The following is a 27,864-nucleotide window of genomic DNA, read 5'->3' on the forward strand; positions in this document are numbered from 1 at the left end:
TTGCGCTGGGTCAGGTGCTGTCTGGAAGCAAGAGGTTTTCCATCACCGGATATCTTAATACATCATATCCAGAAGGAGGAAAGATAAAATCAAGGCTAAAGACATTGGTAAAGAAGCAGTCTTTCCTTTTAGCCAGGATAGGGAGGTGTTTGGTCATTTATGTGGCTTGGAAACTGTTCATATTTTGTCCATGTTCAGATGTGATTATGGAGTGGTCCTGTTTTTCCTCCTCATCTTATGGTCACAGGGCCTTGTCTTATGCCAGTGTTCTGTGAAATTGTTTATATTTATCCAGAGAACACCAAGGCCCTGCTCTGAATGGCAGACCAGCTCCTGCATGCCAGCTTTTTTCTCTGTCTTCATTGTGACAAATAAAATGCCCAACATTTGCTAAATGGCTTATTGAGGTACTTTATGAAAATAATACATACTATTTGATTCCCCTTTCTGGTAGAAATATAAATATATGATGTAGCAATTTCATGGAAAGCTGTATACCAGATTATTAACAATATTAATATTATTAACATGTTATTAACAATATCTGAGCAAGATTATTAGTGTTTTTTCTGGCCTGCATTGGCATTTATTTTCTGCCTTTTTTTTTTTTGGTAGAAAACATGCCTTTTATAATAATAAAAAGCAATAATAAAAGAATGTATAAAGTAATCTCAACTATTTTGGCTCTCTTTTCAACTTAGCATTCTAAATCATATGAAATTCCCTACATTATTGAAGTCTAATCTTAGCTCAGATGTTCTTTAATGATTATGTAATTTTCCATCCTGCAGGTCAATTTAATTTTCTTAATTGGTCTCATATTATTGGACTGTTAGGTTGTATCCCGTTTGGGGTTATCATAAATCATGCTGTATTGAAGTTAGAAATCTTTGGGTATGAACTTTTGTTTGTGCTTCTGAATGTTTTCCCAGCTCTCATTCTTAGGATTAGAATTACTGGGTCAAAGATTCCGAGTGTTTTTTAGGCTCTTGATACATATTGCCAAGTAAAGGTACATTCTAGAAAACATGCTGATTTATACCAGCTGTGTGTTTTAGAGGAGCTGTTTTACCATATCAGCTTGGCCAATTTGATATACATAGAAAGAGACTCCATTGTTCTATTTTGTAACTTCCTTGAATTATTAGTGATTCTGAGCATTTTTATTTACTAGTCACTTATATCCCTTCTTTTATGATTTCTTTGGTTTTATTCTTTGCTCGGGGCAGCTTTTAATATTACCACAGAAGCCAGGACAATGACGACTGTCCATTTGATATTTATTGTCAGTTTGAGCACAAATTATTGCTGCTTACTGAATAGCCTGCAGCCTTTTGTCCAATTTTAGCTAAACCTGGAATAATTATTCTTGTTCTAGGGAGGCATTATATAGGAGTCGTAATGAGACTTTGGAGTAGATGCTGAACTGTGTACAAAGAAGATGAGTATATTCTACTCCACAGATGTATCTGCCCCTAAACCGTCTGCCCTGCTGCTTCCTTGAAGGCTCTTAAAAACAAGCCACCATGCCCAGTTAAAGGCAGGTTCATTTGATTTGGTTTCTTCTTTAGGCAGTGTCCCGATCTTTACTTTTTCCCCTTTTGCTTCATTTTTTTTTTCCCCCATTGAAGTATATAGTTGATTTGTTATTGTTGTTGTTTAGTTGCTAAGTTGTGTCAGCTTTTTTGCCACCCCACTGACTGTAGCCCACCAGGCTCCTCTGTGCATGGGATTTCCAGGCAATAATACTGGAGTGGGTTGCCATTTCCTTCTCCAGGGGATCTTCCCAGGAGGAGCCACAGGAGCTCAGGTTTGATCCCTGGGTCAGGAAGATCCCCTGGAGGAGGGCATGACAACCCACTCCAGTATTCTTGCCTGGAGGATCTCATGGACAGAGAAGCCTGAGAGGCTACAGTCCATGGGGTCGCAAAGGGTCAGATATGACTGAGCAGCTGAGCACACATAACTTGCATAGTTGATTTACAGTGTCGTGTTAGTTTCAGAGGTACAGCACAGTGATTCCAGTAAATACCTATGTGTATATATATGTGCGTTTGTGTATGTGTGTCTATATATATATTCCATTTCAAACTCTTTTCCATTATAGATTATTACAAAATATTGAGTATACTTTACTGTGCTATATGGTAGGTCCTTGTTGGTTCCTTTTTGCTTTAATTTGAATTGAGTGAAGTGCTTGTTCACATCCGTAAACCTGTGTGTTCTGGTGACTCTTCCTGTTATTCAAGACTTAGCAGTTTTGTATTTCTTTTTCATAACCTCACTGTGCAAAGATCTCCTCCTGAGTCATCTGTGATTGAGATTATGTGTAGTTAAAATTAGAGATATTTGTTCATCACACAGAACGTTCATTCAAGTTGCATCACCCAGTGGATGTTTATTCTGCTGGAGAAGGGGTCCAACCTTGAACCCAGTCCCAGGGAATAGATCCTCAGACAGCTGAAAGCTGAAAAACAGACTCAAGATTTTTGATTTGAACAACCAGCTCTGTTAAGTCTTCAGGATCCACATGAGAGGCTATTTTTTTTTTTTTAAGTAGAAAAATTAACTTTTTTAAATGCCTCATTCATCTCTGGAATCCCATTTGCAATTGTGAGTTGCATGTGCAGAAATGGCAGGTTGCTAGTTTGAATAGGAATCTTCCTCACATGCTAAACCCAGATAGGTGGGCGGGTAGACATAGATTTATATCTCTGTCACTGCTAGGTTTTTATTCTGTTTTTAATATGAAGGAAATGCTCCTAAGTGGCACCTCTTGTGTTTAACTTCGTTGGTTCACACTGAATTCATAGCTTGGATTTCTTGGCTACTAAATAGACTGTTACTTTATGTTGATATGATGTTTTTTTAAATTTCAAAGCATATTTCTGGTACATAATTAACTTCAAGAACTTGTCAAAAACCTGTGTTGCTTTTCAGCTTTGTTCATTCAGATATTGCCTGGAAGCAAATGGCCTGTCACATGGGCCCTGGAAATCTACCTGTGTACAAAGGCTTTCTCTGGTAGCAAGATCTGGCCTGCGTCAAACTGCTTTTAATCAGGTTAACCCACTTTTCAGGAAAGGAGATGGATGGACTAGAACTTGTGCAGAAAATAACCACCTAATTTAAAGCAGTCATTTTCTTCTTACATGATGTGAGTTTTTTCTCAGTGATGGTCAGGAAGTCTGTGTGTTTTAAACTTCGGTACTGAGCCAAAGCAGGAAGCAGTACAGAGGTGTTCTCTGCTCTGCAGGCTGCTGCTTCTTGGTCATTTCTGTCTCCATCAAGATTCAAGAGTCCTGTCTGCTGCCAGCCACTACCCCAAGTCTTCTCCATGCTCACCAATTTTTTTCTCACTTGCCTTCTTGACTTCAGTTTTATCCTTAATCTCTTCCGATCTTAGATTTAAAAATCCTCCTGTGACAAGCCCTCCTCATCATTATGCCTTTTGTTTTTACTGGGACAGTAAATATTTGGCATATTCTAATTTGCTGGATTTTATTTTGCTCTCTTTATTTCTCTGTCATGTTGAGCTCCAGCATCTTCTCTGATTAAGCATTTATCTCTTGTAGAGTCTGTTTTCTCCAAGGCTCTCTGTCCTTTCTGGAGGAAACACCTTCACCCATGGGCTCAGACCCCAGCCTCAGCAAGCAGTGTTGCTGGTATTAGGGAGCCCAAATGACTCAAATGATTTATATACTTGGAAGAGCACAAGATGATTAAAAAAGGTCCAATCATACTCCTTTTCCTCCACCAGGGAAGAATGGGTGATGGGTAATGATGGGTGTTAGGCTACCAGAATCGGCAGCTTTATTACAGCCCCATAGGAATCCCAGCCTGTGTGTGGGAGATTCTGGGATGTGGTATAAGAAAGTACTAGATAGATTTATCAGCACAAAACATAGGAGAATAAAGTATATTGCTGAGGATGTGAGGGCTCCTATTGAAATATAAGTACCAAGAGTGCTGACTGCCAGAATGTGGATTTATGGGAGATGAAGCCCTAAAATACTTTCTCCAACAAAAAAATAGACCTCTTGGAAACAGTTTTTCCTCTCTCTGTACTTAGCTCCCATTGAGCTTAAATTGCTCTCAGTATTGTGATAATGACAATTCAATATTACAGGATGTGGAAGATGAACCAAATAAATTAACCAGCTGCTTTTAAGGGTAGTTCCCTCAATGGCTTCCCCTCTAAAATGCTTTGTAGAGGATTCGTGCTCAGTAGGTCTCTAGGCAGTTTTATGGGTCGAAGAAAGAAATGGATTTTATTAAATGTCAGTGAAATACAAGCAGGTAGTTTTGTGGTAGTTAAATTAGCATAGAGTGTGTGTAAGAAAAGCAGCTTATCATGCCTTAAATCGCAGAAACAGAACTTTCCTTGGCCTTCCTGCCAGATGATACGTTTCTGCCTGAAAGTCCCATAGATTAGGATGGAAAAATCCTAACGCTTCCTATCTGAAACTGCAAGATGTTATCCATCAAATGCTGCATGTACAGCATCATTTTATTTGGAGAGTTTAAAAGGACAGTAATGGCAATAATTTTGTAATTTCTAGCTGACATTAAGATTTTATACTGTGTATGGACTAGGAGATAGGACTCATGAGTAAAGGGTTGAGTGAATTGGGAATTTGGGATTGACATGCACACACTGCTCTATTGATAGATAAATATATAACCAATAAAATAGATAACCAACCAGGACCTACTGTATAGCACAGCGCATGCTGCTCGATATTCTGTAATAACCTAAATGGGAAAAGAATCTGAAAAAGAATCCTAGATAGATGCATATGTATAGTTGAATCACTTTGCTGAAACTAATGCATCATTGTTAATCAACTGTGCTTTAATATAAAATACAAGCATTTTTAAAAGAATTGAGTGGAGTGCAGAGGGAAGACAGAAAGAAACACTTCATGGGATCAAGCCAGTAACATAGAGGGGAAGGGCAGGCCGGGTCGGGGGAGGACAGGAGAAGTGGGTACTGTGACATTCCAGAGAGCTTTGTGCAGGCAGACAAACCGATTCCCGGACATCGCTGCTCAGACCAAAGGGGAGACCAGTCGACATTCCTGAAACCAAGGAGCCGCAGTAACCTAAACCAAACAGAGAAGGTCTCGCCTTACAGTGCATAGTGTCTCAAAGAGTCAGACATGACTGAAGCGACTGAGCACGGCACAGCACCTTCAAAAGACTTTTCAAATTTATGACAAGTTGTGCACAAGTCATATCCTCTGACATTGAGCAAAAGGAAAGAGCAACATTTTAGGAGTAGGACATGGCGTCAGTGTACATGAGCCCTTTCTCAGAGTGTGTGGATGCATTCCTTGGATGAATCAGTCCTAGGGCCCTTTCCTTTAGATGTGTGAAAGAGGGCAGATGCCTCTGTGTCTGAGATACGGTACTGCTGCTGCTAAGTCGCTTCAGTTGTGTCCGACTCTGTGCGACCCCATAGATGGCAGCCCACCAGGCTCCCCCGTCCCTGGGATTCTCCAGACAAGAACACTGGAGTGGGTTGCCATTTCCTTCTCCAATGCATGAAAGTGAAAAGTGAAAGTGAAGTCGCTCAGTTGTGTCCGACTCTTCACGACCCCATGGCCTGTAGCCTACCAGGCTCCTCTGTCCATGGGATTCTTCAGGGAAGAGACATTGCCAACTAAAGACAAGCCAAATGACTAGAGGATTTGGGAATTACACAGCTCCTCCCATAGCAAACACATTGTATTTTTGGACGAGAAAAGAAGGAATGACTTTTAGACCCAGGAAAAGCCTACCCAGTATCTAATATTTGTTATTCCTTCTGTGTCTAGCAAAGCATCTATAAGATTTGATGTATTTCCCTGATACATTTGGGGAGATGAGAAGTAAATACATTGTTCTCAGTGAACTAGATATAATGTGGCACGCACGATCCCATGACTCAGAACCAGTATTTGACTTAACGAAAGAATTCTCCAAAGCAATGATCTTCTCTAACATATTTAAGGCTATTTGTTTAGAGTTCATCTCTTAATTTTCAAACATAAAGGTAAAGTGATGAAACTACCACCATTTGAAAGACATGAGAAAAATAATATGAATCGTGTCTAAAAGCATAATGGAAATGAGTTAAAACTTAACTGGTTTACAGAAGCTAGGACATTAGCTGCCCACCTGCCCCCCTCTGCTGTTTTTGAGCATCCATCAGTGAGTCAGTCACATCAGATAGGTACTACTGAGGCTGTATTATAAAAATAACATTAAGGGACCAGCCTCTTTACTCCTTTGATTTGTGTCAGGGCAGGGTACACAGGGTTTATTGTAGTAGGACTCTGGAAATTCAGACTGAATTCAAGATGCTCTCCTTTCCTTCCTGCCCTCTGCTGGAAGTTTTCCTTGGAGCCAGAGCAGGAGACAAAGGGAGGCTGGGGCCCAGCAGGCTCAGCTTCCTTTCATTGCAGAAATCACACTGACCACAGCAGAAAGGATAAAGTGGAGTGACCTTGGCTTGGGTGGGAATTGCAACAAGATTTTATGAAGAGTTTTCTAAAAGAAGTTAGTGTTTTATTTAAAAATTAGATACCATATATGTGAATTCTCATCCATAGATAGGGGACCACAAATAAGTCTTTTCACTCAGTTCCAGTGAATTTTTTGTTTTATTTCAGATTTTCCCCTAAATTATCTTGACTGTTAAAATTAGAAGATTGACTTTCATCCCCATATCTATTAACATTATAAAGAATAATTCATGTGTGCTATGTAGAATAGTTATTAAAGAGGAATAATACAAAATCACTTGTCCTCTCTTTCTCAAGTGATGATCTCTTTGTCTTTCAGGTTTTATATATGGATACACATTCATATTTTATTTAAAAGTCATTGTATTTAATCTGTTTTGTAATCTGCTTAATATGCTCTGAACATGTTTTCCTGTCAATAAGTGTCCATATTAAATACACACCCCCCACCCACCCCATGTATATACAGACATGTCCCTCTCCCCAGTGTCTGACCTTATCATTTTGGTTCATCTTTGTCAATTTTTCTTTCTTTTTTCCTTCACCTGTCAGTTCTGAGACCACTGCTCTACTGTTGGGGGTGTTAATTAAAAAGAAAAAGTTTTAGTATCTAGCAGGGCAGATGACCCCCCCACCTCCAAATTGCTTAATTAAAAAAATTTTTTTTGTTATTATCACACATTTTCAAATGAGTTCATTGCATTTTAGAAGCTCTAGAAATAATTCCTTTGGGATTTTCTTGGGGTTTGCATGAGAACTGTAGGTTAATTTGGTAAGACTTAAGCTCTTCAGTGAGAATTCTGAGTCTTGTCATCTAGGTATACTCTGTATCTTTCCATTTATTTTGCTCTCCTCCTCTGTCCCTCAGTAAAGTATTTTTGTTTTCTGTGTAGCTCGTACACACACATCTGTTTTTGTTCACTATTAACTTTGAGAGCTATGGACGTACCCTTGTTGATAGCTTTGCTTGCATCCCCTAAAGTTGAGGTTTGGACTATTTGTATTTTCATTTCCCAAGTGCTCTGGCGGCAGTTTGATTTCCTCTTTTACCCAAGGATAGAGAGTATTTTGGTTTTTTATTTCCTTTTTTTCCCCTTGTTTTTCTCTTCTTATCCTTTGTTATTAATTTCTTGCTCTATTTTCTTGTCACCTGAGAATAAAGAGAATTATTCCTGAAGTTCTTTTCTGCTTTACGTTATGGCTCATTCATGTGGTGGTAGGAGTAGGAGATTTTTTCTTATTCCCTAGATAAGTTTTATTATTTTCAAATCCTGAATTTTTCCACATTGCCAGTGTTTTCTTCTTGTGAACTCATATTTAGGAGACGTGGCTATGAAGTTATCCATAGATTTTGTGAGAACTTGTCCAGACCTTTTACTCTGGATAGTGGTGGGAGAGCTTTTATGTTTTCCATTTTGCTGAATTGGAACATAATTGTCTGTTGGGAAAATGGATACAAAAGAATGCATTGGGTGGGCCAAAAAGTTCATTCGGGTTTCCTGTATGATGTCACAGACAAATCCAAACGAACCTTTTTGGCCAACCTAGTAATTATTGGTGTAGCAGGGAAGTGCTGTATTTTAAAAAATTAGAAAACAAAAACGAAACTTGTTCTGTGTGCTTAGTAAGGCAGGTGCTGCCCACCTCGGTAACGGGCGCGGTTGCCCTCAGGAGGCCCCGTCCAGCCCTAGCCTGCCCGCTCTTCCTTCCAGGCTGTTTCTCCGAGCAGCGGCCGGCGCGGCAGCTCAGGTGCGCTGTTCCGGTGCTGACTGAGGACTCTGCCCCTGCCTGAGGTTTCCCCTGTGGCCCCTCAGCCCCGGCCCCCACTACTCTGTGCATCCTGTCGTATACTCGACCCAGGCGGGCTCTTGTAATGAGTCAGCTCACAGCCTTCACCGGGATCCTCCTCCTGTTAGGGTTTACATAACTTCTAATTTGAAATTGAGGGCTTATTTAATTTTCCTGACCCAAGTGCAGACTGTTGCCCTTTTAACACTCTAGTGGCCATTTCTTGGTGGGTGTTGGTGAGGGAGACGCCTCGCCCTGTATCTCCATGCCTCTCCCCCTGGCTGTCCAGCAGAGCCGCCCTTCCAGCAGGTGCTGGTGGAGCTCTCCCAGGCCCCGCCCACTTTTGTTTTTACAGTCCCCGTCACCTGACTGAGGCCACTGAGTCGGAGGGTGGCGGGGACGACAGACCCTGTGGTCTTATCAGTTCTTCATGTTGAATGCAATTGTCACTAGCTACCTGTCTTTAGTGGAGCCTGACCTAATGTGTGGTAAGGGCCATACTCTCAAGCTTTCACCTCTGATCCCCAGTTTCAGACCTGTCCCATCACAAAACCCCGCACACACTCAGTGACCGCCTTAGCTCTGTTCTCTGCGTCATGACCCACGGGAGAGGCTGAGTCACAGCTGGAGGCCGTCCCTAAGGGTCGCTAACTGGAAGCAGGCAGCCTTGGTGGTGGTGAGAATTTCTTAGAACCTGGGCCAGTCGAGATGGCTTAGGAGATCACTGAGCATGTAGGAGATCTATCCTGTGTGTATCCGACGGGAACACAGGACCACATGTCTTTAGGAAAAGTTCTGCCTCCACTAAGGATGTTGTAAGGCTGCCTTGCTCTTGCATGGATGACAGAGAACTTTAAACATTTCTGGCATTTTTATGAGACTAAACTCAGCTTATTTATGATGATGGCCACTTATTTAATTATAACTCCCCGTCACCTTTTGTGTGTGTGTGCCCCTCTGGCTACTGAGAAAGATATATAAAAATGTTAATAATGTGAATTTACTTTCTGTTACCTTTTTTCTTCCTTTTTTGGAGGTGGGGTATTATACTAAGGTACATTGAAATTGACATTTATAATAGGAATTTTAAAAATTCCATTAAGGAATGCTTGTAAAAGATAACTGTTTCAGAATTCTATGTCTGCCTTACATATTTTAAGTTCTGCATTGTATAAATTATATATATTGTATGTATTGTTATATATTGTATAAAGGTCTTTTCTTATAGGATTTAGATTGGATATAGCAAGAAAAAAATTTTTGATTCCTTAATAATGTGTGATTTCTAAAAGAACTACATCTGTATGTAGAGGGTTTGACCAGTTATTTTTGGTCATAGAATTTATTCATCATATTTTTTTTTTGATAGATAGCTACTCTGAAATTTCTGTAGAAGTTAAATTCTAAAGTACATTTCTCTTGTGACGTGAATAACAACTGCTCAAGTCATTGTGATTTTTCTTGAGTTTGACCCTTTCTAATCATTGCAGCTAAATCTGTGGCTAATCTTATTTTCAGAGAAAAGTTCTAAAGTTTTGATTTCCCAAATTACTAAATAAATTAATCCTGGTCAATTACTTGAACTTTCTGTGGTAAAAATCTTCTGGCTAAATACCGTACATGCTCTTTTTTCTCTGACTTTTGGTGTTTTGGTGCCATCTTGTGGCTGGACTGTGTAATAACTTCAATACTGAAACATTTTAAACAGTGTCCTGGATAGGATCAGATAGACTGGGAATACTTTTCCAAAATGTGAATCATGTGCCACTATAAGTCTGTATTTAAAATATTGAGAGTAATTTGTTTGTTACTTGGATTTGTGGATACAGCAGGAGTAGAGGGTGGGACGGATTGAGAAAGTAGTGTCGACATATAGACACTATTATGTGTGTAATAGATAGCTAGTGGGAAGTTGCTGAGTAACACAGGAATCTCAGCCTGGTGCTCTGTGATGAGCTGGAGGGGTGGGGTCGGGGGTGAGAGATGGGAGGGGCATTCAAGAGAGAGGGAATATATGTATACATATGGCTGATTCATGATGTTGTACAGCAGAAAATAGCACAGCATCGTAAAGCAATTATCCTCCAATTAATTTAAAAAAAAATATGTTTGTTACTTGTTGAATGTCCAGGCAAAAATAATAAGGAATTTACCATATGGCTCTTGGTTTTTAAAATTCTGTTTTTATATTTGCCCCTAGTTGCTGCTGTTTGAACGATCTTGGATGAGCAGATGGAAGTCTTCAGTTCTGCATGAAGGGGAAGGGAACATAAGGAGTGTGAAGTGGAGGGGCCATCTGATTGCCTGGGCCAATAATATGGTAAACGTGCATCTCCATCTCTCTAAGGCTTGTTCAGCACCAGAAGGATGGCCAAACCCAGAGGGCTGTGACAAAGGGTGGGGATGCCACTCCTCCCATCACCGTTTCTGAAAGGTGCCCATGGCGATTGATATCATACCCGGAAGGGTGAAGAAATTAGATTGCTTTTGGCTTTCATCAGAGAGTAATTTCCAACATATTCTGGACTCTATTTTAGAGGAAGAAACCCGAGGCATGGAGAATAGCCAAGAAAATGAAAAGGCATCTTAATAATGGAAGGGCTGCAATGGGAACGTGGTTTTGAAAATACCATTTGCCTATTAGCCAAGGGCAAGTGCCAGTCGATATGAAACAAGGGCAGGATATTGCTGATTTCTTTTACTCCCAGAATAATCACCAACCCAAAATAGGCCTGCCTTTGAAAAAGTGGATCCTAATTTTTGATGCTTCACTTACCTCAAGTTCAGTCGATATGAGTTAGGGGGAATAGAAAGTTTGAAAATTACCTTTAGGACATCTGGCATAACTATAGCTTTTGGAATTTTGACGTACAATTTAGCAAATTGGTGCTATTCCTTTTTTTATTTTGCCATGCTGCAACGTCATATGAGCTCTGTTCCCTGACCAGGTTTCGAACCCAAGCCCCTTGCATTTGGAAGTCCCCAGCTATTCCATTTTGCATGGTAGAAACCTCCCAGAAGCTGCTATGCTAGTTGGGACTTTTCCTTCTCTTCTGGGTCACAGTCATGGTCAACAGATATATGGCCTCTTGGATTATTTTCATTTAGGTGCTTGCTCAATGTTTCTTGATTTGAGTACTTTAAAATGTCAGGTGTAGTTTTCTTTACCTAGTGGGTTTTCAGATTCAGAGCTTTTCTGAAAACCAAATCCCATACTTGAGGTGTAACAATACATACATAAATGTTTCTTGTCTGTTATTTTGGAAACGTAGTTGCTGATACCTATACATTTACCATTTGTGTTGCTTGTGCCATCTGCTCATAAAACCTCCTTTGCCTGAAAAGAAGGATGGAGGTTTCCTTTTGTTCTGGGTTTTCACCGGATTCGTGTGGAGTCAGAACGTTTCTGTGGTTCCCAGTGGCACCCAATAAACACTGTCAATACTTTGCAGTGCTCATTATCACTGATGTATAGCAGTGGCCATTATTAAATTTCCTTTCACTTTCCTTCTCTCGAGTCAAGGATGCTTAATGCTACTTTATTTTCCAGGGCGTGAAGATTTTTGACATCACCTCAAAGCAGAGAATCACAAACGTGCCCCGGGATGATATAAGTCTTCGCCCAGATATGTATCCCTGTAGCCTCTGCTGGAAGGACAATGTGACGCTGATCATTGGCTGGGGGACGTCTGTCAAGGTGGGTTTACTTGTCTTTCTCCTGAGTCCATGTTGTTATAGAGCTACTGATCGATGGTCCAGAGGAATCCTTTGTGTGCTTTGTGTGTGTGTGTATAGGTGTGGACCGTTTCTGAAGTCCTTATTAAATCTGTTATGGCATTGCCTGTGTCCTGTGTTCTGGTCCCTTGGCCCGAGGCATGTGGGATCTTAGTTCCCTGGCCAGGGATCAGACCCGCACCCCGTACATTGGAAGGCCAAGTCCCAACCACTGGACCCCCAGGGAAGTCCAAGAATATGAGTTCTTGAATGGCTTCTCAGAGCCGAAATATTTTCACCTGCATATTATGGTCATGGGATAAGTGTGAGTTTTCAGATCTGTCCTTTCTCATGACCTTATCCATTTTCAGAATGGTGTAGCCTTTCTGATCTTTTCTTAATTTCCTGTAACCCAGTTGGCCTTAGCTATTTATGGAGTATGCGTTGTGTTACTGGTTCCCCTGGGTCCTTTTCTTTATGTTTCCTTCCATTTCCCTTAGCTTTGATCCTGAGCTTCTTCAGTAGAACTGATGGTGGGAAAAGATGGTTGAGATGAAATCATCCTGCTTGCTCGCTAGTAGTTTGGTGGAGTAAAGGCCCAGGCTTACTATGGACGATACAACTTGGGGCTGTTTGGTCACATATATCGCCTGCCTTTTATATGCCTGGGTAAATGAAGCTGTTCTGCAAAACGAGGCCCAAAGCCCATTCACCTTTATTTCGTATCTAGTAGCGCTTGTCTTGTATTAGGTATTTCAGAGCAAAATTTGTTTGTTTCCCTTTAAAAATACATACCTTCATCTAAATAAAGTAAGACTTAGCTGAGATAAAGGTGTTGTAAGAAGATATCCCATCAGTAGTCTAATGGAAGGGCTCAGGCTGTAGAGTCACACAGACCAGGAATCCATTCCAGTTTTCCCACTGATCTTCCTGTGTAACCCTCTCTAAGCCTCACTCTTCTCATCTGCAAAATGGGAGCGCTGATAGTACTCACATCACATATTTTGGGGCAGTTTAATGAAGAATTTAATATAGGATCTGGCATACCATGTGTAGGAAATATAAGCTGTCATAGGTCAGAAAATTCCAGAAAGATCATGAGAGAGACATGGCTATTGAAAATTCCTCTGTGAAAAAGAAAGCATAAAAATTATTAATGTGGTGATTGTTATCATCAAAATAAGCATTATTAGTTTGAGGTAGATCTAGTTATGATTCAGGTTCTCTTTTTTAGTAGAACATGTGGTAATTGTTTCCATGTGTTAAATGAACACAACAGTCACATTTAAGGTAATAGAAAGGAGGTTGTACCTCAAAGTCAAGGACAAAAGAGGGCTTCTCAGTCTCCCTATCCCAGTACTGATCCAGTAAACTGATGTTCTTGATAGTTTTTAAGTATCTTAAATAGACTAAGTGGTTTTTTCCCTTATTTTAAAGTTGGTATTTTCTTTTCTTTTTTGGTGAAAGGAAAGGGAAACTAGCCTGTTGGGACATGAAAGAAGTTTGATGATTGCTACTGGAAATGTTTCCTCCATTAGGCTGAATTATGGTCCCCAAGATAGCAATCCTGATTCCCACCACCTATAAATGTTTCTTTTATGCTGTAAAGAGCCAAGCAAAAAGATATGACTAACTAAGCCTCTACAGATGGGGACATTATCCCGCATTGTCTGTTGTTATTCAGTCACCAAGTTGTGTCTGACTTTTTGCATCCCCATGAACTGCAGCCCCCTAAGCTCCTCTGCCCTTCACTCTCTCCCAGAGTTTGCTGAAATCATGTCCGTTGAGTCAGTGATGCCATCCAACCATCTCATCCTCTGTCACTCCCTTCCCCTTTTGCCTTCAGTCTTTCCCGGCATGAAAGATTTTTCCAGTGAGTCAGCTCTTCACATCAGGTGGCCAAAGGATTGCAGTTTCACCTTCAGCATCAGTCCTTCCAATGAATATTCAGGACTGATTTCCTTTAGAAATGACTGGTTTGATCTCCTTGCAGTCCAAGGCACTCTCAAGAGTCTTCTCCAACACCACAGTTCAAAAGCATCAATTGTTCAGTGCTCAGCTTTCTTTATGGTCCAACTCTCACATCCATCAGTCAGTTCAGTTCAGTTCAGTCGCTCAGTCGTGTCCGACTCTTTGCGACCCCATGAATTGCAGCACGCCAGGCCTCCCTGTCCATCACCAACTCCCGGAGTTCACTCAGACTCATGTCCATCAGGTCAGTGATGCCATCCAGCCATCTCATCCTGGGTTGTCCCCTTCTCCTCCTGCCCTCAATCCCTCCCAGCATCAGAGTCTTTTCCAATGAGTCAACTCTTCACATGAGGTGGCCAAAGTACTGGAGTTTCAGGTTTAGCATCATTCCTTCCAAAGAAATCCCAGGGCTGATCTTTAGAATGGACTGGTTGGATCTCCTTGCAGTCCAAGGGACTCTCAAGAGTCTTCTCCAACACCACAATTCAAAAGCATCAGTTCATCGGTGCTCAGCTTTCTTCACAGTCCAATTCTCACATCCATACATGACTACTAAAAAAGCCAGAGCTTTGACTAGACGGACCTTTGTTGGCAAAGTAATGTCTCTGCTTTTGAATATGCTGTCTAGGTTGTTCATAGCTTTTCTTCCAAGGAGCAAGTATCTTTTAATTTCATGGCTGCAGTCACCATCTGCAGTGATTGGAGCCCAAGAAAATAAAGTCTGTCACTGTCCACTGTTTCCCCATCTGTTTGCCGTGAAGTGATGGGACTGGATGCCATGGATCTTTGTTTTTAAGCCATCTTTTTCACTCTCCTCTTTCACTTTCATCAAGAGGCTCTTTAGTTCCTCTTCACTTTCTGCCATTAGAATGGTACCATGTGCATATCTGAAGTTGTTGTTATATCTTCTGGCAGTCTTGATTCCAATTTGTGATTCAGCCAGCCCGGCATTTTGCATGATATACTGTGCATATAAGTTAAATAAGCAAGGTGACAATATACAGCCTTAACCTATTCCTTTCCCAATTTTGAACCAGTCTGTTGTTCCATGCCTGGTTCTAACTGTTGCTTCTTGACCTGCATTCAGGTTTTTCAGGAGACAGGTAAGGTGGTCTGATATTCCCATCTCTTGAAGAATTTTCCACAGTTTGTTGTGATCCACAAAGTGGATCACAAAAAGACTTTAGCATAGTCAGTGAAGCAGAAGTAGATGTGTTTCTTTTTGGAGGGAGGGGAGTTCTGTTTGCTTTTTCTGTGATTCAGTAAATGCTGGCAATTTGATCTCTCATTCCTCTGCCTTTTCTAAATCCAGCTTGCGCTTCTGAAAGTTCTTGGTTTACATACTGTTGAACCCTAGCATGTGAATGAGTGCAATTGGGTGGTAGTTTGAACATTTTTTGGCATTGCCCTTCTTTGGGATTCGGATAAAAACTAACCTTTTCCAGTCCTGTGGCCACTGCTGAGTTTTGCAAATTTGCTGACATACTGAGTGCAGCACTTTAAGAGCATCATCTTTTAGGATTTGAAATAGCTCAGCTGGAGCTATCTTTATTTATAGTAATGCTTCCTAAGGCCTGCTTGACTTCACACACCAGGATATATGGCTTTAGTTGAGTGGCCACACCATTGTGGTTATCTGGGTCATTAAGACCTTTTTTTGCATAGTTCTTCTGTATAGTCTTGCCACTTCTTAAAATCTTCTGTTTCTATTAGGTCCATACTGTTTCTGTCCTTTATTGTGCCCATCTCTGCATGAAATGGTCTCTTGGTAGCTCTTATTTTCTTGAAGAGGTCTCTAGTCTTTCCCATTCTATTGTTTTCCACTATTTCTTTGTATTGTTCACTTAAGAAGGCTTTCTTATCTCTCCCTGCTATTCTCTGGAACTCTGTATTCAGTTGGATATATCTTTGCCTTTCTTCTTTTCTCGGCTATGTGTAAGGCCTCCTCAGACAACCACTTTGCCTTCTTGCATTTCTTTTTCTTGGGGATGGTTTTGGTCACTACCTCCTGTACAGTGTTATGAGCCTCCGTCTATAGTTCTTCACACACTCTGTCTGCTAGATCTAATCCCTTGAATCTATTCATCACCTCCACTATATAATCATAAAGGGTTTGATTTAGGTCATACCTGTATGGTCTGCTTTCTTCAATTTAAGCCTGACTTCTGCAGTAAGGAGCTCATGGTCTGAACCAGTCAGATCCAGGTCTTGTTTTTGCTGACTGCAGAAATGTACATTGATCTATCAATTCTACCTCTAGGAATTTATCGTAACGAAACAGAAGTCCAAAAGTTTTATATAGGAGCATGTTGATTGCATTATTGCTGGCATCAGAGATAGGAAGCAAAAAAATAATCTCTAAAATAAGATTGATTAAATTACAGTTCATTCTTGTAATGAAATACTATAAAGATATTGAAGAATCATATAAGGATATGTAAATAGCACATTAAACTATTTGTAGTAATTTTAGGTTAAGAAAAATAGCTTCTCCAAAAGTGTGAATTGTTAATAGTGTTCAGTCTCTTCTGGGACAACGTATGATTTGTTTTTTCCCTTTGGATTTTCTGTATTTTAGAAATTTTCATGTTGTAGGTACACTTAGGGATACAGCTATAAAATAATGCAATAAATGCTGTCCAAAAGAAGTTTGTATAGGATCAGTACCTATGACTTAGTCTTTTTTTTTAATTGAACTGTAGTTGATTTACAGTATGTTAATTTCTGCTGTATAGCAAAGTGAGTCAGTTACACACATACACACACACACATATACACACATTCTTTTTCATATTCTTTTCCATTATCATTTATCGTAGGTTATTGAACATAGTTCCCTGTGCTATACAATAGGTCCTTGTTGTTTATTCATTCTACTAACCCCAAACTTCCTATCCTTCCCTCCACTAGTCCCCTCCCCTTTGGCAACAAGTATGATAATCTCTAGGTCCATCCATGTTGTTGCAAGTGGCATTATTTCATTCTTTTTCAGGGCTGAGTAATATTCTATTGTTTTTATGTACAACATCTTCTGTATCCATTCATCTGTTGATAGACATTTGAGGCTCAGTCTTAAGCTGGATGGCTGAACTATGTAAATTTTTCTCAGTTCTTATTACAAAATAGAGTACATTTCCTTCAGAAAACACAGCAAAACAAAAAAAAATTATAAAACATCCATAGTCATCTTATCCTAAAACATCCATAGTTAACACACATATGTGTTATGGGCTGTGTGTGTGTGTGTATATATGTATATACACACACTCATTTATATATATATAAATATATAAAATTTCTGTTCAAACTGTATACATATAATTTAAAATATGAGTTGGAAAACTTTCTGTAAGGCTGGTGGTAAAGATTTTAAACTTCAAATGAAGTAAGTGAAACTCTCAGTTATGTCTGACTCTGTGCAACCCCAGAATTCTTCAGGCCAGAATACTGGAGTGGGTAGCCTTTCCCTTCTCCAGGGGATCTTCCTGTCCCAGTGATTGAACCCAGGTCTCCTGCATTGCAGGCAGATTCTTTACCAGCTGAACCATAAGGGAAGCCCAAGAATACTAGGGTGGATAGCTTACCCTTCTCCAGCAGATCTTCCTGACCCAGGAATCGAACTAGGGTCTCCTTCATTGCAGGCAGATTCTTTACCAACTGAGCTACCAGGGAAGCCCTTTGCCTGCTACATATTGTTTCTGCCAAGCACTTTTCTTATTATTTGTTTTTCCTTCCTAGTCTCCTTCCTCTCCTTTTCACTTTTTCAAACCTTCAAAAATGTAAAAATTATTTTCAGCTTCAGATCAGTTGCTCAGTTGTGTCCAACTATTTGAGACTCCATGAACCACAGCATGCCAGGCCTCCCTGTCCATCACCAACTCCTGGAGTCCCCAAACCCATGTCCATCTTGTCAGTGATGCCATCCAACCATCTCATCCTCTGTCGTCCCCTTCTCCTCCAACCCTTAATCTTTCCCAGCATCAGAGTCTTTTCAGATGAGTCAGCTCTTCACATCAGATGGCCAAAGTATTGGAGTTTCAGCTTCAACATCAGTCCTTCCAGTGAACACCCAGGACTGATCTCCTTTAGGATGGGCTGGTTGGATCTCCTTGCAGTCCAAGGGACTCTCAAGAGTCTTCTCCAACACCACAGTTCAAAAGCATCAATTCTTCAGCGCTCAGCCCTCTTTACAGTCCAACTCTCACATCCATACATGGCCACTGGAAAAACCATAGCCTTGACTAGATGGACCTTTGTTGACAAAGTAATGTCTCTGCTTTTTAATATACTATCTAGGTTGGTCATAACTTTCCTTCCAAGGAGTAAGCATCTTTTAATTTCACAGCTGCAGTCACCATCTGCAGTGATTTTGGAGCCCCCCAAAATAAAGTCAGCCACTGTTTCTACTGTTTCCCCATCTATTTCCCATGAAGTGATGGGACCGGATGCCATCTTAGTTTTCTGAATGTTGAGCTTTAAGCCAGCCTTTTCACTCTCCTCTTTCACTTTCATCAAGAGGCTCTTTAGTTCTTCTTCACTTCCTGCCATAAGGGTGGTGTCATCTGCATATCTGAGGTTATTGATACTTCTCGGCAATCTTGATTCCAGCTTGTGCTTCCTCCAGCCCAGCGTTTCTCATGATGTACTCTGCATAGAAGTTAAATAAGCAGGGTGACAATATACAGCCTTGCCGTACTCTTTTTCCTATTTGGAACCAGTCTGTTGTTCCATGTCCAGTTCTAACTGTTGCTTCCTGACCTGCATATAGGTTTCTGAAGAGGCAGGTAGTCTGATATCCCCATCTCTCTCAGAATTTTCCACAGTTTATTGTGATCCACACACAAACAAAAAGATCAAAGGTTTTGGCATAGGCAATAAAGCAGAAATAGATGTTTTTCTGGAACTCTCTTGCTTTTTCGATGACCCAGCAGATGTTGGCAATTTGATCTCTGGTTCCTCTGCCTTTTCTAAAACCAACTTGAACATCTGGAAGTTCACGGTTCATGTATTGCTGAAACCTGGCTTGGAGATTTTTAAGCATTACTTTACTAGCGTGTAAGATGAGTGCAATTGTGTGGTATTTTGAGCATTCTTTGGCATTGCCTTTCTTTGGGATAGGAATGAAAGCTGACCTTTTCCAGTCCTGTGGCCACTGCTGAGTTTTCCAAATTTGCTGGCATATTGAGTGCAGCACTTTCACAGCATCATCTTTCAGGATTTGAGATAGCTCAACTGGAATTCCATCACCTCCACTAGCTTTGTTCGTAGTGATGCTTCCTAAGGCCCACTTGACTTCACATTCCAGGATGTCTGGCTCTAGGTGAGTGATCACACCATCGCGATTATCTGGGTCGTGAAGATATTTTTTGTACAGTTCTTCTGTGTATTCTTGCCACCTCTTCTTAATATCTTTTGCTTCTGTTAGGTCCATACCATTTCTGTCCTTTATTGAGCCCATCTTTGCATGAAATGTTCCCTTGGTATCTCTAATTTTCTTGACGAGATCTCTAGTCTTTCCCATTCTATTGTTTTCCTCTATTTCTTTGCATTGATCGCTGAGGAAGGCTTTCATAACTCTCCTTGCTATTCTTTGGAACTCTGCATTTAAATGGGTATATCTTTCCTTTTCTCCTTTGCTTTTCGCTTCCCTTCTTTTCACAGCTATTTGTTAGGCCTCCTCAGACAGCCATTTTGCTTTTTTGCATTTCTTTTTCTTGGGGATGGTCTTGATTCCTGTCCCCTGTACAGTGTCATGTACCTCCATCCATAGTTCATCAGGCACTCTATCTATCAGATCTAGTCCCTTAAATCTATTTCTCACTTCCACTGTATAGTCATTTTCAGCTTACAAGCCATAAAAAAAATAGACCAGAGGCTGGGCTGTCATTACCATCCCTGATTTAAATTATGTAATACATATATTTTAATGAGCTTGAGAGAAGAAGAGCATGTGACACTTTTGGAAAGTATTATTTAGCAACAGTGAAATAAATTTCTAAAATGTGATCAGAAACACTAGACTTATATGGGTGTTGCCAAGACTAGCCATTGGGCATTTGGGGCTCTGTGCTTTTGCTCAAGTTTTATTTGGATGATGGTTGAAGAAGTCTGTCAATAGAGCTTCAGAAAATGAGCCATTGGAAACGTGTTAAAACTATATATCCACTTCCTTCTTTTCTTTGTCGCTGAATAAAACTGTTGGAGAATAATATCTCTGGGACCTGGCAGCATGAGAGTAGGGCTTCTCAGGTGGCTCAGCGGTAAAGAATCTGCCTGCCAGTGCAGACGACAAGAAATGTGGGTTCGGTGCCTGGGCTGGGAAGATCCCCTGGAGTAGGAAATGGCAACCTGCTCCAGTATTCTTGCCTGGAGAATTCCATGGCCAGTGGAGCCTGGGGGCTACAGTCCATGAGGTCACAAAAAGTTGGAAATACCTGAGCAACTGAGCACACCATGTTGGAGAATATATGTAATGGTTGCTGTGTGTCATTGAAACTGATTTCTATCACTTAAGTCATAGGGTTGGATGCATGCATCCTGTCTTCAGTGCTACATGGCTAATTTAGCCAAAGTACCATATAGTGAATGAGATGTGATGAAGAGTTTTCTATCACATGAATAAAAATGACCTTTGGCTTTCCTTTCTAGATATGCTCGGTGAAGGAACGGCACGCCAGTGAAATGAGGGACTTGCCAAGTCGATATGTTGAAATAGGTAGGCCTTCTGTGGTATAAACCTTCAAAAGAGAATCAGTGTTATGAGGGGGGTACCTAAGGCCATGTTCTTCAGGTCTCACCATTGGCACCTTGATGAAATAGATCAAGAAGCCTTTGAGTTTCGAAACTTGGCTGTAGAGACCTTTTGTCCTAACTCTATTTTGAGTTTTTAACAATAATTTTGTAATTGGCTTTGACGTCAAATAAACATGGGTTTGGGGTTCTGGTTCTATTATTTAAACTACTTGCACTTTGCACAGATGTCCACGTGCCTCAATATTCTCATCTATGAAATGCAGAAAAGAATATGCGTCCCATAGGTTGGTTGTGAAAATTCCAAGAGTGCATGCACAGCTCATAACACAGTCCTCACACTTGGTCCTGATTCCTTATGCTTTCTAAATATTTACTTTCTTCATCACTGGTCTGGTCCAAGCTGCCGTGGTCTTTTATCTGGATCAGTGCAGCAGACACTTAACTGGTTCATCTCTTTCCACCAGGAATTACTGTGCGCTAGTCCCCCCACTGCAGTCAAAATACAAATCAGACAGTGTCGCCACTCTTCACTCCCTCCCCAGTGTCCTTAGATAAAGGTGAGACTCCTTAAGTTGACTGTGGGGATCTACACTGGCACTCACCTGCCTTCCTAACGTCAGCTCATAACAAGCGTCTCTGGTCTCTGTGTTCCAGCCACACTGGCTTTCTTCCACCCACCCATGCTGCTTCTGTGCTTCTTCCCATCTCTCTAGAATGTTTGTCTTGCCTCCTTTTGCTTATGGATCTCTTTTCACCTTTAATTAAACCTCAGCTCAAATGCTGCTTTCCTGGGAAAGCCCAGTGGCCATCCCTAAGCAGGTCACATCCCCCTGTGATGGACATGTAGCATTTCCCTTTCTGGATGTTGTTTGAGTTGCAGTGATCATGTGATTATTTGGTGCATTTCTGTCTCTTGCATCAGACTGTAACCTCCTTGTTTTTGCTTAGTCTTTGTTTCTCAGGGACCTGGCACCATGCATGACACATGGTAGGCAGAAAGTAATATTAGGTTGCATGAATCAGACTCTGGGAAACAAGTATTCAGGAAAAGTATGCCAAGGAGGCTATGCCACTACTTTTATAACTTAAGTTTTATGACCTAGTGCCAAAGTTATTCATACAGAAAAAGTGAAAACTGACTGATATTTGTCAGTTAAACAAATAGAATAAAAACTCTTTTTGTATTATTTAGTACCGAACAACAGAAGACAGAGTTTTGTGGCAAAAAGGAAAAAAAGGTTTGCCGTGTTTTGTGTCAGGTGAATAGTTTGTGTGCGCATTTGGATGGGAGAGGAGGAATATGCATTTGATGGGTTGTCATAAACAGGGAGAAGCTGAGATAAATCATTTGCACCAGACTGTATTTCTACAAACAAAGATATTCCCACCTGGCTAATATGTTTGTAACATTTAAATATTTTATACTTTAAGTCATAAATTGGTGGTAAGGTTTTGATCATTGTAGTTGTTGTCTGCCTTAAAAGGATAAATGAATATATAAATTCACAGTTTGGATTGCTTGGGGTTTGGACAGAATAGGTGTATGCAGAATATAATGGTACTGAGAAGCACTGAGTAACCTGATAAAAAGGCAGAACTAGAAGATAAAAATAGTTATTTCGGTCTCTCTTCTGTCCTGCCTCTCCTGTGCCCACCAGTGAAAAACCTGAACATCTCAATGCTGTGTCCCGAGAGAGAAGTATTAGAATATTGTAAATGCAGGTAGATAGAAAAGGGCAATAACTGTGGGAATTTTAGGATGTAAAAATTGCCTGGAAGGCATGAAAATGTAGCAGTGTCATCTTTTCTCCTTACTTGGTATTGCTCAAGAACTAGGTATGGGGTATTGTGCTATGTGTACCGTCTGCTTTAGTCCACTTTACCACCACAGCAGCCCTTTGAAGGGCAGGTAGTAGTCGTCTTATTCTATAGATGAAAAAACCTGAGGCTCATGGTGGTAAAGTGGTAAATAACTCATCTAAGATCTTATTGCCGTGGCATTCAAACGGGTAGAATCTAACCCCACAGAATGACCGAGCAAGGAGGCCAGGCAGTTTGCCGAATTCCTGTCTGATCTTGATAAGTGCTTTAATGTCCCTGAGCTAGACTTTCTTCACTTGTGAAATGGAGATCAGGGACTTCCTGAGTGGCCCAGGCTTCCATTGCAGAGGGCACAGGTTCTGTCCATGGTCTGGAAAGTAGATCCCGTGTGCCTCATGGTGTGGCCAAAAAAAATTTTTTTTAGTAAAAAATAAAAAGAGATAAAATGGAGATGATGAGACCTACCATTCCAGATGGCTGGGAGAATTAGGTGTGATGTAAGGAACGTCTGCAACACACTCCTTGGCATACAGTAGATGCTCACTGAGCCACAGTGGTGATCATCACTGTGCAGACTTTCACCCCAGCTGCTCAGCTACTAATAGCTAGAGCCCTGGGATCACTATTAAAGTGTAGTTCATCTGTACTACAATTTCCATGAAATAGACCGTGTATGGGTACCAACAATATCACATTACAGACATTGTACTACTATGGTTAGTGGTTAAGTACCATTTTTTTCCCCTCTTGAGAGCAAACCTTTAAGAATATAAACCATTTCCACAGCAGGAGGCAGAGTGGTTTGGATAAGAGTCCTTGACTAGGATAAAGGAAAAGAGAAATATTAGCGGGTTTGGATTACAATTTGCTTTAGCCCTAGACGTTATAAGCCACTGTTCTTTACTAAATGAGGTGAAAATGGCATTGAGATGAAAGAAATGTCTGTGGCTGTACATTTCTTAGAAGCCAGATGTTTATAGCTCTTCCTTACAAGGCGGAATCTCAAAAACAATGTAAAAGTTATTCCTCTCAATAAGATATTAATTTATTCTTGTAAGCGAAAGATAATATTGATAGTAAATATGAAGCTTACTGGCCAGTCTCCAACCCATGAAGACATAAGATTACTTAAGACTTTTTAGATGTCATTTATTCCTCCATATTACTGTGTTAAAAATAAAATATGTTGTGGTCCAGACTGCTTTACTTATTTTAACTTAACTTGGGTATCTTGTCATGGGACTCCCTAACCCTCTGGTACTTTTCATAATAAAATGTTGGGGGAAAATATTCAGTACAGAAGAATTAGTAGATTATAACCAAACTGAATTCTAACAGAGCAGGAAACCATACTGGGCTAGATCCTGAAGCACAAACACCCTGAACTGTCCTGATGCCCACTGAGATTTAGACACGGAGATGAAACTTTTCACCAAAGTCATCCTTGGTCCTCATGGAATGGTAATTGGGAGCTGATATTATGTTGTTGGGAAAAATCCAATATTGATGTGTCATTTGAGGGGGCATCTCCTGTCAGGGGCAGATAATTTACATGCAAGGAATTAACGATTAACTCCCTAGTCTTGATCTCGTGTGGAAATTTGTTTCAAAAAAATAATGAGAAAATCTATATGGGAAGCTGTGTAGAATGAGAGGAGCCAGGAGGATAGGGAGGAGAAAAACAAGGGACATCTTTTTCACTTTAATTAAACAGAGTCCATATCTTTAGTTGACTATATGCTGTGGCTCTGTTTAGTACATTGTTCTGTTTTCAACCTCTTGATTGGGAAAACAGTGACTTGAAAATTGAAGGGCTTTTTGCATGACTTAAGAGAGCTGTGAAATTAATACCCTTCTTAAATCTAACTGTCTCTCTCTCCAGCCACCTGTTAGCATTCTGACCCAGACACACAGGTTCCAGCAGTGGGACAGTTCTGTGCATGACAGTAACAAGGTTTATCTCCATATCACAGTCTCAGCAGGAATCAGGATAGTTCAAGGTGTTTGGCTTACAGGTTTAACTCTGTGTGATTTTCTGTTCTCTTGGAATTTAGTTTGATTCTCTCTATTAATTCTTCTCCTCTGCCTTAATTTTTCCCCAACAGTTTATTATGACAATTATTAAACATACAAAAAGTAAAGAATTTCACTATGGGTTCCTATTTACTCACCTCCTCGATTCTGCAATTAAGGTTTCATTGTGCTTGTTTTATTACGTGTCTGTTCCTCTGTCCATTCCCCCTCTTCTTTCTCACTCAATGCTGGAGGCGCAAATGTTTGTTGCAAGTAGAATGAATAAATTTTCTCTACAGTAAGGAGTGGTAAGAAATCTGAAGCACCTGAAGTAAGAAGTGTATTTTGTTTTTCTTATAATCCCCACCACCAGGCACATGCTAACATGCATTACAAACAGAATTTCATTTAATCTTCACGATGATTGCAGTGGAGGGGGTTGTTACACCATTTTATAGGTGAAGAGGCTGAGGTTCAGAGGGATCAAGTAACCTGCTTAAGATGATGACTTCAAAAGCAGAGAAGGCAGCATCTGAACCCAGATAAGCCTAGTTTCAAAGCTGTTGCCTCTAACTACTGTGCCATGCTTTCTTCCCTGCATGCCTTCCTCCTAACCCCTGCCCTCATTTGCAGCCAGAGTAACTGATGAAAAGCAGTTTGCTCTGGGCACTCAGATACAAACCATAGGGTAGAAATTCTATGAAGACTCTTTGAATATGCCAGTGAGGATGTCTGCTTACCTGTTCTTCAAATAGCCAGATAAAATGGAAATGCAGTACATTTGTTTTTGTTTTATTTGGGTTCAGTGAAGTGTCTCATTTAGAAAAGTAGAAATGTTATTTCCCCTTATTGTATTCTGGGACTGACAGCCCTTCATTATTTTCTCAGAGAACTCTAGAACCTAGTTGCCTTGGATGGCTGTCAAAATTGTTTCTGAGGAAAGGGAATCACATCCAGACTGGGATGTGATTCTTGCAGCCCTTTGAAAAAGAGGAAAAGCTCTTATGTGCGCTTTCCTAGTGTTCGACATAAGTTTACTTGGTGCATCAAGGTAGTTTTGGAAACTTTTGTGGGGGTGCAGGTGGTTAGGTCTCTGAATTTTTTTATTTTGTTATGGTAAAAACACTTCACATGAGATCTATTGTCTTAACAAATTTTTTAAGGGTATGATGCATCATCATTGCTGATGCGCATAATGTTTCACAGCAGATCTCAAACTTAGTTCATCTTGCCTCACTGAAACTGTACATCTATTGATTGGCAACTCCCCATTTCCCCTCCCCAGCCCTTGCAACCACCCTTCCTCTTTGATTCGATGATTTTGACTATTTTAGGTACCTCATACAAGTGGAATCATGTAATATTTGTCTTTCTGTGACTGGCTTATTTCACTTAGCATAATATCCTCAGAGTTCATCCATGTTGTTGCAAAATTTTCTTTTTTTGAGGCTGAATGGTATTCCATCTTTATGCATTGCTCTGTGGATAGACATTGGGTTGATTCCATGTCTTGACTGTTGTAAATAGTGCTGCTATGATCATCGGAGTGCTAATGTCTCTTCAAGATCCTGATTTCAGTTCTTTTGGATTGATACCCAGAAGGACGTTGCTGGAACATATGGTGGTTCTATCTGAAACTTTTTTTGAGGACACTCTAATACTGTTTTTCATAATGGTTTTACACTTTGCATTTCAACCAACTTTCTCCACATCTGTACCAACACTTATTTTTGTTTTTGTTTTTGAAAATAGCCCTTTTACAGCTTAAAGTATAACTATTTGATTTGAACCTTTTGACCCAAGTTCTTCGAACATCCCCTTGTCTATGGTGTAAGTAGTGCGTGGTCAGCTTCTCATTAAATTTGTGAGTTCTGGAGTTTAGTATATGAGATAATCACATCTGCTTAGCTTTGATCACAGTGTGTACTGAATATTGATTCGAAAATATGAAATTAAATTGAAGGCTAAGTTTGTCTTAAATGGCTTTGACCTACGTGTAATATTGGTTCCTGATTTGGATGTTTTAGTAATTTTATCCTTTAGCCATTGCCTTCTGTTTCACTCCCCTATATTAGACCTTGTCCATAACTTGCTGACATAAAGCATAGTAAGTCACTTTTGCTTTAGTGCGTCAGCTTCATATCAATCCTGAGGATGTCGAAATGTGATTTCCAAGTATATTTTCTCAGATCAGTGGTCACGTTGACAGAGTGTCCAAATTTCTCAGAGTCTGTGGACATTATATCCAGTTATGAAATACTAATATCTGGTGACTAAAGGGTCAGATTCTCTTGGGAATAAGGAACTATCATAAAGGGACTTTGATGCTTTTCATATGTGAATATAAGACAATGGAAGATAATTGTTCTTATTTATAAATTGCTTAAAATTTTCTTTCTTTGTTGAAGAATCGTAGAAACCAAAATTTATAGAAGGGTATGTCTCTGGTGGTCCAGTGGTTAAGACTTTGCCTTCCAGTGCAGGGGCTGTGGGTCAGGGAGCTAAGATCTCACATGCCTTGTGGCCAAAAAACCAAAGCTAGAACAGAAGCAATATTGTAACAAACAATAAAGACTTTAAAAGAGAGTCCACATTAAAAAAAAAAAAGCTTTAAATAAAATTACAGGATATCACTTTATTTAGTCTCAGTGAAGATCCCGAATCCTTCTAGGTCACATCTAACTAATGGGCATTTTGCACAAGCAAAGGGAAAACAAAGACCCAAAATAAAAGGTAGCACATGTTCTCTGTGCTTCAGTGCATGGAAGATTCCAGAGAAGGGCCCGGCACCCTGGCTGCATGCAGCAGAAGTGGCAGCAAGTTGTCAGGCCCTTCACTTTTCCCGTTCCAGCTAACATAGTGCACCTTTGCCCTTAGCACCTCTGTGGGCTTGTTTATGTTTTCTAGTGTGACTTATATCTGGGGAAAGTAAGATTTCAAATTCCTGATTTTATTGCCTTCTACTGTCAAGTTATTTATCATCCCTGAGCTTCAAGTCCCTTTTAAGATAAATATAAAGTTATCATGGTGAAAAAAGATCATGTTGTAATATATTCAGCATCCTGCTTGTCAGCAATGTTCATTAAATGGAAGCTATTATTAATATGACTATTCTGTTTTGTTAGAAAACCAGTAGTTTCTTTTAATAGTCAGAAGACTAAAACATTCGTGTTTCATAAAGTCAATTGAAAGAGAATGGGGGAAAGATATAAATAAGGGTTTACTAAATTATTCTGAAAAGGTTAATACATCTCATAAGACAGCTCATAGGTACACGTAATAATCAAGACTATTT

The 27,864-nt window shown here is 40.2% G+C and overlaps 1 protein-coding gene across 1 annotated transcript in view; it reads left to right on the top strand.

The window, feature by feature from the left end:
* VPS41 (VPS41 subunit of HOPS complex) overlaps positions 1-27,864 on the top strand; it is a 204,790-nt gene that overhangs the window by 120,079 nt on the left and 56,847 nt on the right. The window contains exons 8-10 of the mRNA XM_052638403.1: positions 10,498-10,617; positions 11,848-11,994; positions 20,631-20,697. Coding sequence (XP_052494363.1) covers positions 10,498-10,617; positions 11,848-11,994; positions 20,631-20,697 — 334 coding nt within the window. The remainder of the gene's footprint in view (positions 1-10,497; positions 10,618-11,847; positions 11,995-20,630; positions 20,698-27,864) is intronic.

Source organism: Budorcas taxicolor, chromosome 4 (genome assembly GCF_023091745.1).
Source record: "Budorcas taxicolor isolate Tak-1 chromosome 4, Takin1.1, whole genome shotgun sequence".
In the NCBI taxonomy this organism is placed as follows: domain Eukaryota; kingdom Metazoa; phylum Chordata; class Mammalia; order Artiodactyla; family Bovidae; genus Budorcas; species Budorcas taxicolor.